Below are 16,528 nucleotides of genomic sequence, written 5' to 3'. Positions count from 1 at the left end.
TAAATGATTAGGTTGTCATCTACCTTCACGTCAAAAGATTGAGTGATGTTCTAAGATATTCACTTACTCCTCTATTTTTGACAATTATGAGGAGAGTTAGTAGTCGTTTAGAGATTTGATGAATTGTGTAACCGAGGTGGGGTGCTTGAGTTGTCATCTTTCTTTACATAAAAAGATTTAGTGAAACTTTAGATAAGCTTTTTAATTAGAAAAAAAGGGGGGAAATGAAAAAAATGAACACAATAAATGGGACAATTGGTTGTTTATGGTTGCAAATTTTTTGTTTAATTTTGGTGTCTTGGCAATTTAGTATGAATTGATATTGTGGAGCCTAATTATGAGATAATTTGATAATTGTGTGCTTAATTGAATTGTGAATCGGCGTGTTAGCTTAAGGGAGACGATCGAAAATTTACCAATGTCTATTTGCTTGATTTAATTGAAGATTGTAGGAATTGGATTGACTTGGATGATAATAGTATGCTTAAATTGGAAAAATGGATGAAATGCTTGAAGGTAAGCATTGACTAAGTAGGAGGGAATTTGATAATACGCCCAATTTACATGTTTATTGTGCTTAATTTTGATAAATTCTTGAATGAGATGCCACTAATTTTAAATTTATTATTTGATTTTTGATTAGGTGAAAAACCAAAACCTGGAAAGTTAAAAAGAATGGAAGATGCGGACTATCGTAAAAGTTTTAGGCCAAAGAACAAAGTTGATGGACAATATTCTATTTTGGAAAACTTTTATTTTAGGATTTAATTGTAAAAACAATACTTTTAATTTTCATTAGGATAATATTTTTATTATAATATTAAATTGATGAGTTTAAGTAAAAATAGGAGTTATATAATATATATATATATGGAGGCATAGGATAATGAAAGGGGGAGCACCATAGCTACACACAACCATTAACTATTCAATTTTCTTCAATTTCTATTTTATTTTAATTAGAGTTTTCCTTTTCCTTTTTTTTCCTTTTCTTATTCTTTAATTTATGCGTAGTTAGTTTGATTTAGTTTTAGGCTGATTTCTGATCCAGTTTTTGGAATGTTGAGACTCAAACTCACACTTAACAACTTCATATCGGTATTTGTTATTTTTTCGATTAAGCAGATAAACACCATCATCTTATAAAGTTATATTGACATCAAGTCAAAAAGAGCTCGTTGATTTAGTGTTGATACGCGCATAGTTGGAAGTACCGAGTTGATTGTTTGTCGTATTTGCTCTATTGAAGAACACATTGGCATGTCCAATTAAGTAGTTGATTGGATCTGTCAAGGGAAATAACAATTGAATCTAAATGATTTGTGTAGTTATGGTCATTAGTTCGAGTTGGACCTTTCTAGTTCGCAAGACTACCTAAGAGCTAAATCGTGGACGAGCATTTCGTGGTTGCTCGTTCGGTAAGGGTTAGTTGTTGGGCATTCCCGCAATTAATTTACATATGGAAAGTTTGGGAGTTTGAAGTGTAACACCCTATATTCGGTTCAATCACCCAACTCGAGCTATAAGGCATTACAATAATAATCTTTAGACATTTTTCACGATTTCAAGCAAATTCAATCAAATAATTCATATTCAATCATTTTCATGTTTTTTAATCAATTATGAACCTAATTATAGCTTACTAAAGATTTAAAACAAACCAGAATTAATTCCAGATTAAATTTAAACTTCTATGAAACTCTAAGTAAAAAGTGTTACAGAGATCACATGGCTATGTGACAGAGCCTAGGCTGTATGGCTCAAGAACATGGTCGTGTTGCCAAAGCGTGTACAATTTGAAAATAGGGTCACACGGTCGTGTCGTTAGACATGTGCTCGACCGTGTGCAATTCGAAATAGGGTCACACAGTCATGTAACAACCTGAGATCGTGTAGTAAAAACTTGCACCAAAATTAAAGAATCATACCATGTGAGGCACATGACTATGTGGCAGCTCGTGCCAAAGCATGTATAATTCGAAAATAGGGTCACACGACTGTGTCGCCAAATGTGTGCCCAACTGTGTGCAATTCAAAATAGGATCACATGATCGTGTAACAACCTGAGACCGTGTAGGAAAAACCTGTACCAAAATTAAAGAATCACATGGTTGTGTCACACGATCGTGTGGCAGCCCGTGTTATAGGTTGTGCGTGCCCAAAATTTCCTTCAAAATCAAGCTAACTCACATTCAAATGCTTGGGCTCTAAGCAATGCAATAACCAACAACCAAACCTATCCAAAATGTGCCTAAAAGAGTCAAAACATACGAATTCACACTCAACCTAAGTCTAACCAATATGCCCTCAATGGAACCATAATTTGAAACATAAACAACAATCATCCAATCAAATATGTAACACAAGTTAACTTTAATCAAACACCCTTCACATTTTAAATAACAAATACCATATATAACTTATAATCCAAACCATCAAATACTTCTAAAACCAACCTAAACTCATAACTTATCACAACCAAACTTGATCATTCATCAAACATATTCATCAAATCAAAAAACAAACATCCAAATTTACCAATTAGAAGTTACATAATCACATTCACCACGATATTCAAAATACACATCATATGACCACAATGCTTTAAACATAAATATCCAAAACCCTATTTGCATCTCAATTGGCCAAAACATCACCAAGGTACCTATTAAATCTAACATTCCAAAGCCCTATTTACATGCCACTTATAGCCAAACCAAAGTGAACAAAAAGGATACCGAAGCGATGGTGTATAGTGTGATCTCCAAAACTGATCCAATCGACGACGCAGATTCGAAAATCTATAAACCAAAAGAGGTAAGCTTATATAAAGCTTAATAAGTTCATATAATCAAACATGTCATACCTCTAAATTTAATTTTAAGTCATATACAAATATGAAACTAACTATTCTTTTATTGAACTCCATGAACGGTACATAGTACTTGATAAACAACTGTCAAAAGATGTCGTAGCATTTTTCAGCTATAGTTTTAGTCCTATTTACAATGATGCCATTGCGCCTTTTAGCCATGGTCTTACTCACTTCCATCTTGGTGCCATAGCGTCTTTCGGTTATGGTCTTACTCACTTCTATCATGACGCCATAGCGTCTTTCAGCTATGGTTTTACTTGTTTTCATCATGATGCCATAGTGTATTTCAACTATGGTCTCACTCGTTTCCGTCATGTTTATGATAAAATAAATATATAAACAAAGACATAATTAATTAAATTCAAATCAATAAGAAAATTATAATAACCTAATACGAACTTACTGAAATACGATAGCTACTGAAATTCAAAGATGCCTACTCAACGACCTTTTTCTTCCGCGATTAACAATTGATTGACTCATTTCTTGATCTAAATAATAATTTCATTCAATTAAACAATTCAAACAACTTAATAATCAAATTTATGCATAAAAACCCTTTTACTAACAATTTACAAAATTACCCCAACATTTTGCCCTTTATGTAATTTAGTCACTAAACCCGAAACTTACAAATTGCTCACATTTACTACAACCCATGCTAGCCGAATTTCCTAGGATCTCTCTAAAGCCTATGTTTACCTTATTTTCACAAGAATTTTCATTCAATTTTACTATTTCCACAATTTAACCTTTGGATGTTAAAATCATTAAAAACTACTTTACAAAATAACCCTATTTAACTATCAGGCTTATAATTTTACCATCAAACTTCAAAAACACTTCAAAATCATCAATGGTGTAATCTAAAACATCTAACAGTTTTACAAATTAGCCTTCGGTTAGTTAGATTAAGCTAAAATAATCATAAAACATAAAAATCATTAAAAATGACAACCAAAATCACTTACACGCAAGCTAGCACAAGAACCGTACTCTCCCAAGCTTATTTCAATGGTGATTTCGGTGGTAGATGGGTCAATGAAGAAGATGATCACCTATTATTTTGTTTATGATTAATTTATTTACCTATTTACTATTTTACCCTTGTAATAACCTTTAATAATTAAACAAACAATGGTTTTAACCGTCCACTAGCTAACTATGTGGTCTAATTACCACATAACTTCACCAAATCAACTTTCTATAACCATTTAACTCCTTTAACAATTAGCAATTAAATTTTGCAACCTTTACGATTTAGTCCTTTTTACTTAATTAACTATTTAAACGTTAAAATTTTCTAACCAAATTTTAATTCTACTTTATAATAATAATAAATAAATAATAAATAACTAACTCACTTGTCGAAATTGTGGTCCCGAAACCATTACTTTCGATACCATTGAAAACGGGCTGTTACATGAAGCATCCTCAACCACTATAACTAACTTATTGGTTGAAGGAGAAAATTTGTTATCAAGGGTCGGTTCGAAACCGGAGCAAAAATCGAGCTTGAGGCTAAAATTTCATCATATCAGTTTATTCAATTTAATTTAATTTCTACTTATTTTTACTATTATTTTTATTTCAATTATCTCTATTATTTTTTACTTTTATCAAATTTAAATTTACCTTTTTTTTAACTTTGCACAAACCGTCACACATCGTGAGCATGACAACTGTTGAGATGCGTAACTTGGTTGAACCGAACAACAATTTTAGATATCCCAATCTTTTTGGGATCGATCCTACTCCCTATACTACTCTTTTTTTACTCTTTAGACATAAGAATATCATTTTTAGTGGATTCGACACCCATTAGGAAACAAGTTTATTAAGATCACTCATATTTCTTTCATAAAACTTGTCGGGTTTAGTTGTTGTTCATTGTTCAAGTGTTTATTTTTATTTGAGACTGCTTAAACATTGCAAATATACCTTTGAGAGGTTTCTTTAGTTTGTTGTTCATTTCTTTCATGTGTGAGCTTAATTAAGGCTTTGGGTAGAAAATTTTAAAGAGAATAGTGGAGCTAATCTTACCAAATTAAAAGACAGAAATTTGTAGAGGTAATACCTTGCCCTTAAATGTACCCATCAGTGAATTGGAAAAATCCTTAATTAAGGAAAGATAAGACAATGGAAGTAAGTAATTGAGGCTAAACCAATATCAATTCACCCCTCTTTTTATGTATATTAAGCTTAACACAAGCCTCCCGCCAAACATAAGCAGTAGCTCCATTCTTAATTTGCCAACCAATCCCAAATAAGAAAATATCCTATGCACCCTTAATGCTGCACCACGAATATGATGATTGTGTTCCTAAAGTAGAAGATAAAAAGTCCCTATTTCTATTTGGATAATACTTGGCACACAACTTTCTAGCAACTAATTAATTCGGTTCTGTAATAGGATGCTACCCTTATTTACGAAGTAGAGATTGATTAAAAAGCTTCATATCACGAAAATGAAAACCCCTACAAAACCAACCCCGATTAAGCCAATGATCCCTTACTAATAGCACCATTAGTCCACCAGTAATGCGTAATAAATGAATCAATAGAGTGAAGAAAACTAGTATAGGTAATTAAAATAACTCCTTAAGTAAATTGGCATTTCTTGTTAAATAGATTTAATAAACACATCGACTTCTGGATAAACAACGTAGTTTATGAGATGAGATTCTATCACATAAGTAAGCAAAAGCATGAGTGCAATTACGTCCCACGAAAGAAGGGAAACTAAGATAAGTTTCAATATCTACAGCAGTAACAATCCTAAACACAAACAATCTGAGAGCATAAAGCACAACACAAATTAGCACTAAAAAAGATCTTGGACTTTTCATAATTAGTTTAATGACCCGAATATTAATCATTTGTTTGAAACAAAACTCCTCATGGCCAATGGCTTCACCAAGCAACTGAGCAAGAGTTTGTCATCATAAAAGAACGGCTAAGAAAATCCTCTTGTCGAGTAATCCAAATGCCATAACAGTTCCCTCGATCTATGGTCTGACGTAGTAAACTTGAAAACCCCTCTATACAAATAAACACGAAAATAGTGGGTCACTCTATCGAAGACCACACTTGAAAAGAAAGCATAGTAAGTGCTGCCCATCTATCATGAAAACTTAATACCAATAATTAAGAAATTCCATTCCGCACGATGATAAATTTTGCTCATATCCAATTTCAATAAAATGTGATTTTTTTTATCACGTTGTTCAGTATTCATCATATGAATAATCTTATAATCCATAATAAGATTATTAGTTATAAGATGTTGGAGTAAAAAAGCACTTTATGTCTTATCTATTCAAAGATGCAAAATTGGTCTAAAATCTATTCAAAATCATTTTAGAGAAGATTTTATATAATATTACACATGCGATACCTTTGGAACAATAAGAATAATAATAGTCTTATTTATCTCTGCCATGCCCATAAAACTATCCAATACAGATAAACAAAACTTAAAGTCATTGATTTAATGTGTATAAATAAATAATTAATCTTTAAATTAAATAGTAAAATTCAAATTTTATTTTGTGATTAAAAAAATGGAACTTGTAAACTAATTATACCAAGTATTACTTTTTAATTTTGGAAATTTCATGTTCATGGGGCAAATTACACATATTCAAAAATATTGTAGATTTTTGTATAAATACTAACATCTTCAAGGTTTCTACGGATAAAAGAAGTACCAAAGTGAAAATTCAAAAAGCAAATCAATGATAAGATTTTCCATCTTTTTATTTTTTAAAACAATTTTCAAAAATACAAAATAAAAACCGGTCTGAAAATCGGGCGGAGACACAAGAGAGTGGGAAGCCGTTGAGAAGGAGAGAAAAAAAAAGGGGGAAATAAACTAAACAGCCAAAGCGCAATTTTTTGTCTCCTTCCCTCCCTTTCATTGTCCCCATTTTTTTTTTCAAATCTGAAAGAATAAATTAGAAATATTATTATTATCTATATTTTTGCTCAATATTATTTGGCAATAGATTACTCGCTCCCCTTTGTTTTTCTTCCTTTATGTTTGCTCAGATCTAGGCCTTGTCGGAAATTTAGTGGCGAAAGGGATTGGGCAAATCGGCGACGTAGTAAGAACCGCCGGTTCTATCCGAGAATCTGAATTGAAATGGATGATTTTCCAGGTTTATTAGCCAAAGATTTTGGGGTCAAGCCCCAAGGGAAGTCGGCCCCGATGGCACCTCCTAAAAACCCTTCTTCGGGTTCCAATTACGGGTTCGGATCCGATTTTACCCGATCCTCATACGGCAACTCCAAATCGTCATCCAATTCCATTTTCGACGACGACGGCTACCGTGGACAGCCTAAATACTCTTCTGAGTCTCGAGCCACTAGCGCGCAAACGCCGTCGTTCGATTACGATTCCTTTTTCAAGGACCCGAAGCCGCCGGTTTTTGACAAGCCTGTTTATGACGACGATCTTTTCGACGGATTGCCCGGGATCAAGAGCTCCTCCACGGCCGCTAAATACGACGACGTTTTTGCGGTCTCGGGGTCTTCTCCAAAGCATAAATCGATGAGTAGCTCGCCGCTGGATGCTCTGCTTGGGAATCTGGGGAGGAAAGAGACCGAGATGAAGTCCAAGAGCGAGAGAGTGAAAGCAGAAAATGATGCACCTTTATTTGATGATTTGCTCGCTGGTTTCGGTCAGAGTAACTCTGCAGCATCTGCAAGGTATCTTCCGGTTTGTAAAGGCTTTGATTTTGGGATAAATGCATATTATACTATTTCCATGTTATGTTTGGTTGAACTTGCATCGTTCGGACACTTCACTATAGGTATTCGTGCTGGCTTTTTATATTAAAGGGTACTGGCGATTTATGATATGTTTGCATAAATGCTTATATGTGCAATATAGTGTAAGGTTCTGAGACATGGCTGTGGTTTTGGCAATTAGCATGCAAAATGGGGCAATGCATTCACTGAGATGAGCATTTTTAGTTACATATTTTTGTAGTTAAGATTAGCTCTTGTTTGCTGTAAGACTTTAGTCAAGGCTATTTGCTTACTGGTTTTGTATGTTTTAAATAATTTAATGTCAATCGTTTGTCTGGAAAACCATACATGCAAGGTACTTTTGTGTGATTTTCTGGAAAACGACTAAAGATGGTAATTTACTTGCTAAAATTGACTTAGTTGACTTGGTGTTTCTAGAATTATTTTTCATTTAGTTGCTCTTTATTGTTTGGTTTCTCAACTGTATAGCATAGCTTCTTCCTATATTTAATGCAATTAAAGCTTCAGTTTACTATCTTCTCTAGAGAGCTGTGATTTATTGGAGTTTATTGACACTGTCAATGATATGATCTGAGAGCTGATCTAATGGAGGTAAAAAAAAGTCTGTATGTTGTAATGAAGTATGTTGTAATGAACTTGAAACTAACATTGTTCACTGGTTTTTCAATTCTTTTCCCACTAGGAAAGATATTCACTTTGATGCAGTTACATATTTGAGGGAGCTTCTCATTTGGAGCAGCAAATGCTATAGACATCTACATTTAGGATCAGGAGGGCTAGCTTATGATTGTTTTGGGGTTTTTAATTACGATACACTTCACATATATATTAGAATTGGACTCATTGAGCACTCATTGTGCACATCTCTGACCCTTCTTACTCCTAATCACGTTTGAGGAATGCTTGTCATTTCTATTTTTCATTAAGGTGGCAAAGTTCCTAAATCAATTTCATTTGCTAGGGTATCATTCGGTTGGTTATCCATTGTTGTTGGAGTTAAGATGGGACAATAGGTACTGCCTGAAATTTTTGAGATTTTCTTATGTATTTGGAAATCATTTAATGGCTATTATTCACAGTGTTTGAGCTGTTGCCGGACATGGCAGAGGTAAATAAACCAAAGAAATAAAACTTACTTTTGTTACAATTGTGATTATGCTTAATTGGAAACTATGTCAGCTTAAGTTTGAAGAAAGGGCAATAAAAGGGTTAAATATGTTATGGTACTTTTCTACCCAAAATCTTTGTTTGAAGCTTGGGACGTTGTATCTTTCTTTGTGTTCAATATCTTTTCTATGAAGTCTTATTTATCTCTTGTTTATAATACTTGCCTAAACCTTGTAAAATATTAGCTGATATTGTGCTCCATCCTATGGGCAGATCAACTTCAGAGTCTAACCGGTCTCAGAAACTAGCCTCAAATTCAAGCAAGACTGGCTCTAATTTGATGGAGAACCCTTTTGTTGTCTTAGAACCGAAACCGGACCCTGCAGATTTATCCACAGGGTTGTTTGCTGACCCCCCTGGAGTAACAAGTAAACTTAATGGATTTAGGAAGTCTGGAGTAGAGAGCTCATCTGGAAGTGGGGGAGTATTTGATGATATTGATCCTCTTGATGGTCTTGGAAAATCTGTACCGCTCGGATCATCTGAGATCAATAAGAGAGGGAAGGATAGGAGTCCTTTAAGCACTGATAGCGGACAAGAAGCTCCTGTTACTAAAGAGCAAAATCATAGGGATTATGAGAACCATAGAAAGAAGAGGATGCCTTCTATGGACAATTTTCTTGACTCTCATCAACCCATGTTTGACTTGCCCAGTCTGTCAACTGATTTTCATAGCTCTGTTGGTCGAGCTACTAGCCCTCCCCCATACATGAACGTCGATTCTAATGAGACTAGTTCCCAGGTACATTCAACTCCCAGATCTGAGGTGAATTTTGATGCATCTGATGATGTTTGGCTCACTGTATCAGAGATTCCACTCTTTACACAACCTACTACTGCTCCACCCCCTTCAAGACCCCCTCCTTCAAGACCACCACGAGTTTCAAAGACAACGGCAGGCTCATTTTCTTCCACAAATGCAAAAATGAAGGTAGATGATTTTTCTTCTTTCCAGAATTCAACTCAGTACTCACAACGGAGCTCCCAGTCAACTCGTGCTGCAGCAAACTGCTCTGTTACATCTCAAATTGATGAACTTGAAGAGTTTGCAATGGGTAGGGCCTGGAATAATGTTGAACAAGCTGAAGGTTTTCCTGTTGATGATTTTGAGACTAGTTCTGTAGCTGCTGCTTCTGCTGCTGCCATGAAAGAGGCAATGGATAGAGCAGAGGCTAAATTTAGGCATGCAAAGGAAATGAGGGAGAGAGAAAATTTTAAGGCTGCCAGAACTAAAGAAGCTGATCAAATGGATAAAGATGAGAGAGATACGCAAGATGCTTTTGATAGAGAAAAGCAAGAGAGATTGGAGCGCGAGAGGCAACAAAGAGAAATGGAGGAGGAAGAAAGAGAGCAAAGGAGACATGAATTGGAGAGGGAAAGGGAGGAGAAGAAGAGAGAACAAAGAAGCCTTGAAAAAGAGAGGGAGAGAGTCAGGGAGATGGAGAGGGAAAGGGAAAGGGCTAGACAAGCTGTTGAAAGGGCTACTAGAGAAGCACGTGAAAGAGCAGCTGCTGAGGCTCGTGCTAGAGCTGAAAGGGTTGCTGTTGAAAAGGCAGCTGCTGAAGCTCGAGAGCGTGCGGAAAGGGCTGCAGTGCAGAGAGCGCAAACTGAAGCCCGTGAAAGGGCAGCTGCCGAGGCTAGAGAAAGAGCAGAAAGAGCTGCAGCAGAAGCAAGGGAAAGGGAGGCAAGAGAGAGTGAAACACGGGAGAGGGTTGCATCAGCAAAAGCTGAAGCTGAAGCAAGGCGTAGAGCAGAAAGAGCTGCTGTGGAGAGGGCTGCTGCAGAGGCTCGAGAAAGAGCAGCTGCAGAGGCTCGACAAAGAGCTGCTGCTTCTGCAAGTGCAAGCCAGCAAAATAATGACAATGATCTTGAATCCTTTTTTAGTATGGGTTCTCGACCAAGCAGTGCACCAAGGCCAAGAGCTAACATTTCGGTGAGAATCTAAGGCTGTCATACTGTACTTGTGTACTGATTTATGCTGTAGTGCCAGCCCTGTAGTATCTAATCTGAACTGCTGCTCTTTCAGGATCCTGTGTTTGATGGACAAAACAGGGGAGGGCCTGAAGTAGCTAAGAGAACATCTGTTGGATCTTCATCTAGCATGAAGAAAGCTTCTTCAACTACAAATATTGTTGATGATCTAAGTTCTATTTTTGGAGGTATTTGTAAATCGAAGATATAATGATCTTTGTAATTTGTACTTTCATATTTATTCTTCTCCTTAATTGATAACTGACTAAACTACTTTGCTTGTGAAAGCTGCTGCATCTTCATCTGGTGAGTTCCAAGAGGTTGAAGGGGAAACTGAAGAAAGGCGAAGAGCCAGGTTGGAACGCCACCAACGAACGCAGGAGCGTGCTGTATGTATTCTGTTACATGATTTTATTTTATCTTTGCCCTCCTGTCCTGTTATAAACTACTTGCTGGCCTGGTTTACTATTGAGTTCTGCATATCCAGGCAAAAGCACTGGCTGAGAAAAATCAACGTGACCTTCAAGTGCAAAGGGAACAAGCTGAGAGACATGTAAGGGGATGCAGTAAATGTTGTTTCTTTTCCTATTATTTTCTTCATCCTTTAATTTTTAAGTGTGTTTTTGTTGGAGTTTATTGTTCAATAGGTCCAATCATAAAAAACTTTTTACTCTGGCCCCACCCTTCATATCATGCAACTTGCACAATGGCATTACTTTTTATATGTTGCAAGTGTGTTTAGGTCTGTGGTTGCATTTGGTTTTTCTTCATTTCTTCAGTCTTTCCTTCAGTTGGCTTCAAAATTATAAATTGTAAAGTTCACTCGAGGATGGTTTACATATTCACTTATATTTATACCAACATATGAAGAAACTGGGTGGCTTTAATTTATGGTTTTAGCTTACATGAGAAAAAGTGATAACCAAAGTATTTAATCCTAGAATATGATCCTGCTGAGACTTCTAAAAAAGGTATTATTGATAACTTAAAACTTGGTCAAACTTTTGTTGCCCCAGTATTGCTGGCGGGATGAGTTGGGGGACTGGCAAATTAAGTTTTTATATGAACCTCAAATTAAATTAACCGTCACATCTGGCCTTGCACCTTTATTTGATGTAATTAGATTCTTAAGTAATGGAATGTATAATGGTGCATAATTCGCTGAAGAAATTAATTCATGCTTTTATTGTGCTGTGTGATAATATATGCCTGGAATTTAACTAGTCTGTCTATATCAGTGAGTTTCTACTTGTACATGCACAGATCTGCAACCCTTTTGCTTTTAACTATTCTCTCCAATAATGATTTATGGGTTTATTTCAGAGAATTTCTGAAACACTTGATGTTGAGATCAAGAGATGGGCTGCTGGGAAAGAGGGAAATTTGCGTGCTCTACTATCAACCATGCAATATGTATGTTACGCTGTTGCTTACTACTGCTGTTCTTTTTTCTTTTTTTTTCTTGGTTCTCTCTTGCAGTTTTTACATACTAACAAACTATATTGCATTCCCCGTGTTTTCCTTCTGCTATGTGCCATGTACAGTTCTCACGTTATTGCCTCATTTCAACTGTCTGATGTACCTTTTTGAGATGTTTTGTTCATGCAGTAGATGACTTTTAAGGGAAATTATAAGATAGTTGCCATAGGAACAGTGAGAAATGAATTCAAACATAAGAACACCTTGTGGCTTAACTCTATCCTTTTCCTGATAACCTCCTATTTCATGACAAAAGTGATATAGTTACTGTTATACTAATTTGTCTCCTGAACCTGTTCTGCGATGATTAGGTTCTTTGGCCTGAATGTGGTTGGCAACCTGTTTCTTTGACGGATTTGATTACAGCTGCTGCTGTTAAAAAGGCTTACAGAAAGGCTACTCTTTGCATCCATCCTGATAAGGTTCAGCAAAAAGGTGCCAATCTTCAGCAGAAATATATTTCAGAAAAGGTGTTCGACTTACTCAAGGTACATGACTCTTGGTGTCCTATTTCGGTTTATTGATTGCTATTTTTATTCATATCATTCTTCTTAGATGGGTGATAGTGCTGCATATCTTTCCATCTTGTTTACCTCACATCGTTTTCTTTATTTCAATTTTAAATAGGAAGCATGGAACAAGTTCAATTCAGAGGAACTTTTCTGAGTTTGAATTTGTGTAGAGGTCGTTATTTGGCAAGCTATGCCTTGGGAGTTGAATGCATAACTGTTCCAACAACTATATCAGTATCTGTTGCTGTTGTTGATTCATTATACCAGCTGGTAGAACGGAGCATATGATACCAGCTTCAAAGTTTTGTGAGGAAAGTGAAGGGTGAAGGTACTCTTCTTTTGTTCAGATTGCTGTACATTAATCTTCTCCAACTGATGCGCCACAGGCAATTGATTTATTTTGAGTTGATGTAGATTGTCATCCACCCCATCTACTCGGAGATCATTTTTTGTAGTTAATTCTTTTACAATGTATTTTTTTCCCCACTTTCTTTTGGGTGGATAATAGAGCATTGATTAGATTATGTTTGAGTGAATACCGATTATTGTTCTATTGATGGTATGAAATGTGTATGGAAATTGATTTGTTTTTGGCATAGCATACGATCTGTTTTTAGTACAAGAATGGTGGAAGGTGACAAGAATTTTATTTGCAGTCTAGCAGATATGCATATTCGTCAGCTAAATTTTTATTATAAGGTTTCAATTTAGCATACCCGCACTTCCTTTTTCTGGCTAATAGCAGTTATTGTTTCTGTGTATTTTAATGTATCATTTTACATTATGTAAACCGATTTTTTTTTATGCTTATATTTATTATCAAAGTTATTATAATGTATCATAAAAGATTGTTTTGAACAATATTCTTCTAAAACAAAAGATGGAAAAGCAGAGCAAAAGGACAAATTTACGTTTCACTGTAGTAATACTGAAACTAAAATGGAAGAAAGAATAGTCAGATAAAATGGAAGCATGACAAAAGGGAATAAACTAAAATCGAAACTAAAACTTCGGGAAACAGAGACCGCAGATGCTCTTATGAACTATGAAGCAGTTAGAACAGGAAGTTAAATAACAATCTCGAAGGTACTGCAGTCCTGGCAAAGGATGTACAATGCAGTTAAACCAAATTTAGTCTCAAGGCAAAACTTGGGTTTCAATCTGCACCCTCGTTCCAAATGATCCACATGTGCTTCAGCTAATCGATCCCGTAGAACATCCAAATTAACCTGAAAATAAGACCAGAATGTGGACAACTCATTGAAACTTAACTTTAGATATCACTTGTTAGACATTGGTATTGGACAGTTAGATATCTGTGCCCTCGGAGGATCATATCTCTGTACTCGTATCTAAATATATTCAAGTGCATACTTAATGTAAAATGAAGAGTCACAGCAACGTAGGTTAAGTTTCTTTTTGTTTTTTGTTTTTTTTCTGAAATGAAGGGAGCTTTTCGAATGTGATACATTGTGCAAATGATATAGTTATAACAAATGAACTGGTTGGACAGCAAAAGAAACTGTATGAGAAAAAAGAAAAAGTTAATAGGATAACCTCATCATCTCTGTTAAGCTGAAGTTTGCAAAGGGTACAATAAATAAGTTGATTCTGTTGCAACTCTCCTCTCTTACAGATGGGGCACCATATCTGTTTCTGCACCTAACATAAACATTAGAAAATCTTGTTGATTTCATTCATTTGAAAAACTTAACAGATGATGGTGAAAATTGAATTTTGATACTCCTATGAACTATAATACAGAACCACATATAAGAATTAAGAACATAAAAGGATTAATACAACAACACTGATAAAGAAATTTCCTGGAAGCAATCAGACAACGTTGCCTAGAAAAACATCTTATTGCACCTACAAAACATTATGTATTAAATGTTCACTACGGGTTAACAATACTAACACTTGCATAGAAAAAGAAACATGAATAGTTTACTGTCACTGTACCTGCTCATCATTCAATTGCATATGCTCGTAAACTGCACGGGCCAAGTATTCATCTTGTTCATCTTCCCAACTTTCTATTCCTTCTTTTGGTTCTGCAAGGAACTAAAGTAAACATTTGAACTCAAAAAGGATGACTTGACCAAATATAACCTCCCAAGTCATGCATTTACATGATCATTCACCCACCTATAGAAAGATACGAATACAGGTGCAACACTAGGACAGAAGCCTTAACAACAGTGGTTTTGAAGTGGGACTATTAATTACCTTTTCCTGCTGGCTCCCTCCTGAGATCCTCATAAAATATTCTTTGCATTTCTAACAGTATCTCTTCGCATTCACCTTGATATGCATCTTGAAGGCCACTGTATTCCCATAATTCATCAGGTGCAGAGGAAACAGAGTTTGAGCTTTCCAAACAGTCACTTACTGGTGAGCCTTTAATTTTTTTAAGTTCATCAGAAACTATGTCCTGAAAGGCAGTGTTTATAAACTCCTGAAACCACAAAACACAAATTAAAAATAATAAATAAGTGATGTACTAATAAACTCACCTGCATGAATTTATTTCAAGAGAAACAGAATTATAAGAAATCAAGAAAAAGCACCTGAATTCAAAAAAAATACCAACAAATATTACAAGCAAATTTCACCAGGCTATATAATCCTATGTTACTTGGACTTGGATATGCTTGTTAAATACAAGTATGCATCTGTCATGAACACGTTTAATCTTTTTTCCTGAAGTTTTTCATGTAATTGGAGAGTTTTGGAAGGATTTTTCTGTCTGACACAGGCATGGATGATGGAACACAGGTATTTGAAGAAAAAATAAAGATTGAACCAACATATATTTTATCAAGAGAAGCTAAAAAAGTAGCAAGGGTACAATTTTGGAATAACTGGGAACCTAAATCTTATATTTCAAGTTCAGGGTAACGTAATAATATGCAGCAAAAGGCAATAAATATATAGAAACCAGATAAAATATGAATGAAAAAAAAAAAACCTTGTGATTGAAAGATTGGGCAGCAGGCAACCTCATTTTCCAAAGCAAACGAGTGCGGTCTTCTCGTACCCTTTTGTAACAATTTTCTCTCAACTACACTTCATCATCCACAATTTAAATAATATTCATCCAATTTCAAATTTTCAACAGATAAAAGAAAGGTAAAATGATAAAACCTAAAACCCAAAAATGAAAAACCCATAATTAATACTTAGAGAGGGAGACGAACCTTGTGTTTCCATAAGGAGTAATTGTTGAAACGGGGATGAGTTTTGAGGGAAGGTCGTTGGATTATTGGGCAAGTATCTTCCATCTTTGGTTCCATGTTTCAGGAGCTATCTCCAAACTCGAAAAAGCCCAGCTGAATTGGTGGAGCAGAGAGAGAAGACCGTGAATCGTTGCGAAGAAGCAAGTCGCAGGTTGGTTGTTGATGTAGAAGATGAAAGAATTCCATTTTATTCCACATAATAAATTGTGCAATTGGTGCCTTGGTGGGGGTGGCTTTGGGTCTACCCCTGAGTTGGCCCAAAATTAATCCTACAGCCTAAAAGGCCTAAAGGTCCCCATATCCACCCATGATTTTGTTAATATGCTGAATGAAATATCTATTCATTTTTAAAAAACACTTCCTGTACTTGTTTTTGTTTAAATCAAAATTAAAATCAAAATTTATACACTTGTGAGTTTTTGTTTGTCTTTTTTTAGAAAGCATCTCAACATGGGTGCAATCAATTATAGTTTTTCAAAGTTTTTTCCGTTTGACACTTCATGCACATA

The 16,528-nt window shown here is 35.3% G+C and overlaps 2 protein-coding genes across 5 annotated transcripts; one reads left to right on the top strand and one right to left on the bottom strand.

Annotated features, from left to right (window-relative positions):
• Positions 1-6,606: 6,606 nt before the first annotated feature.
• On the top strand, positions 6,607-13,375 carry LOC107955367 (auxilin-related protein 2). 2 transcript variants are annotated; one of them, XM_016891137.2, is made up of 9 exons: positions 6,660-7,585; positions 8,610-8,661; positions 9,029-10,748; positions 10,842-10,974; positions 11,075-11,175; positions 11,274-11,339; positions 12,110-12,199; positions 12,577-12,753; positions 12,893-13,375. In XM_016891137.2, the coding sequence occupies exons 1-9, from the start codon at positions 7,519-7,521 to the stop codon at positions 12,929-12,931; spliced, it is 2,445 nt and encodes an 814-aa protein (XP_016746626.2). In that variant the 5' UTR covers positions 6,660-7,518; the 3' UTR covers positions 12,932-13,375. The 2 variants fall into 2 exon arrangements, with proteins under 2 accessions (XP_016746625.2, XP_016746626.2); XM_016891136.2 differs by lacking the exon at positions 8,610-8,661 and having other exon boundaries at positions 6,607-7,585.
• A 298-nt stretch (positions 13,376-13,673) lies between these two features.
• LOC107955368 (uncharacterized) lies at positions 13,674-16,265 on the bottom strand. Of its 3 annotated transcripts, none has more exons than XM_016891138.2 (6): positions 15,981-16,265; positions 15,752-15,844; positions 15,010-15,238; positions 14,743-14,834; positions 14,335-14,439; positions 13,674-14,006 (listed from the first exon to the last, which is right to left on the bottom strand). In XM_016891138.2, the coding sequence occupies exons 1-6, from the start codon at positions 16,074-16,076 to the stop codon at positions 13,845-13,847; spliced, it is 777 nt and encodes a 258-aa protein (XP_016746627.2). In that variant the 5' UTR covers positions 16,077-16,265; the 3' UTR covers positions 13,674-13,844. The 3 variants fall into 3 exon arrangements, with proteins under 3 accessions (XP_016746627.2, XP_016746628.2, XP_016746629.2); XM_016891139.2 differs by having other exon boundaries at positions 14,335-14,433; XM_016891140.2 differs by having other exon boundaries at positions 14,335-14,427.
• Between the last annotated feature and the right edge of the window lie 263 nt (positions 16,266-16,528).

The sequence above is a fragment of the Gossypium hirsutum genome, chromosome A07, assembly GCF_007990345.1.
Source record: "Gossypium hirsutum isolate 1008001.06 chromosome A07, Gossypium_hirsutum_v2.1, whole genome shotgun sequence".
Classification (NCBI taxonomy): Eukaryota; Viridiplantae; Streptophyta; class Magnoliopsida; order Malvales; family Malvaceae; genus Gossypium; species Gossypium hirsutum.
Note: the sequence above shows the minus strand (reverse complement) of the source record. Positions and strands in the feature narration are given on the sequence as shown.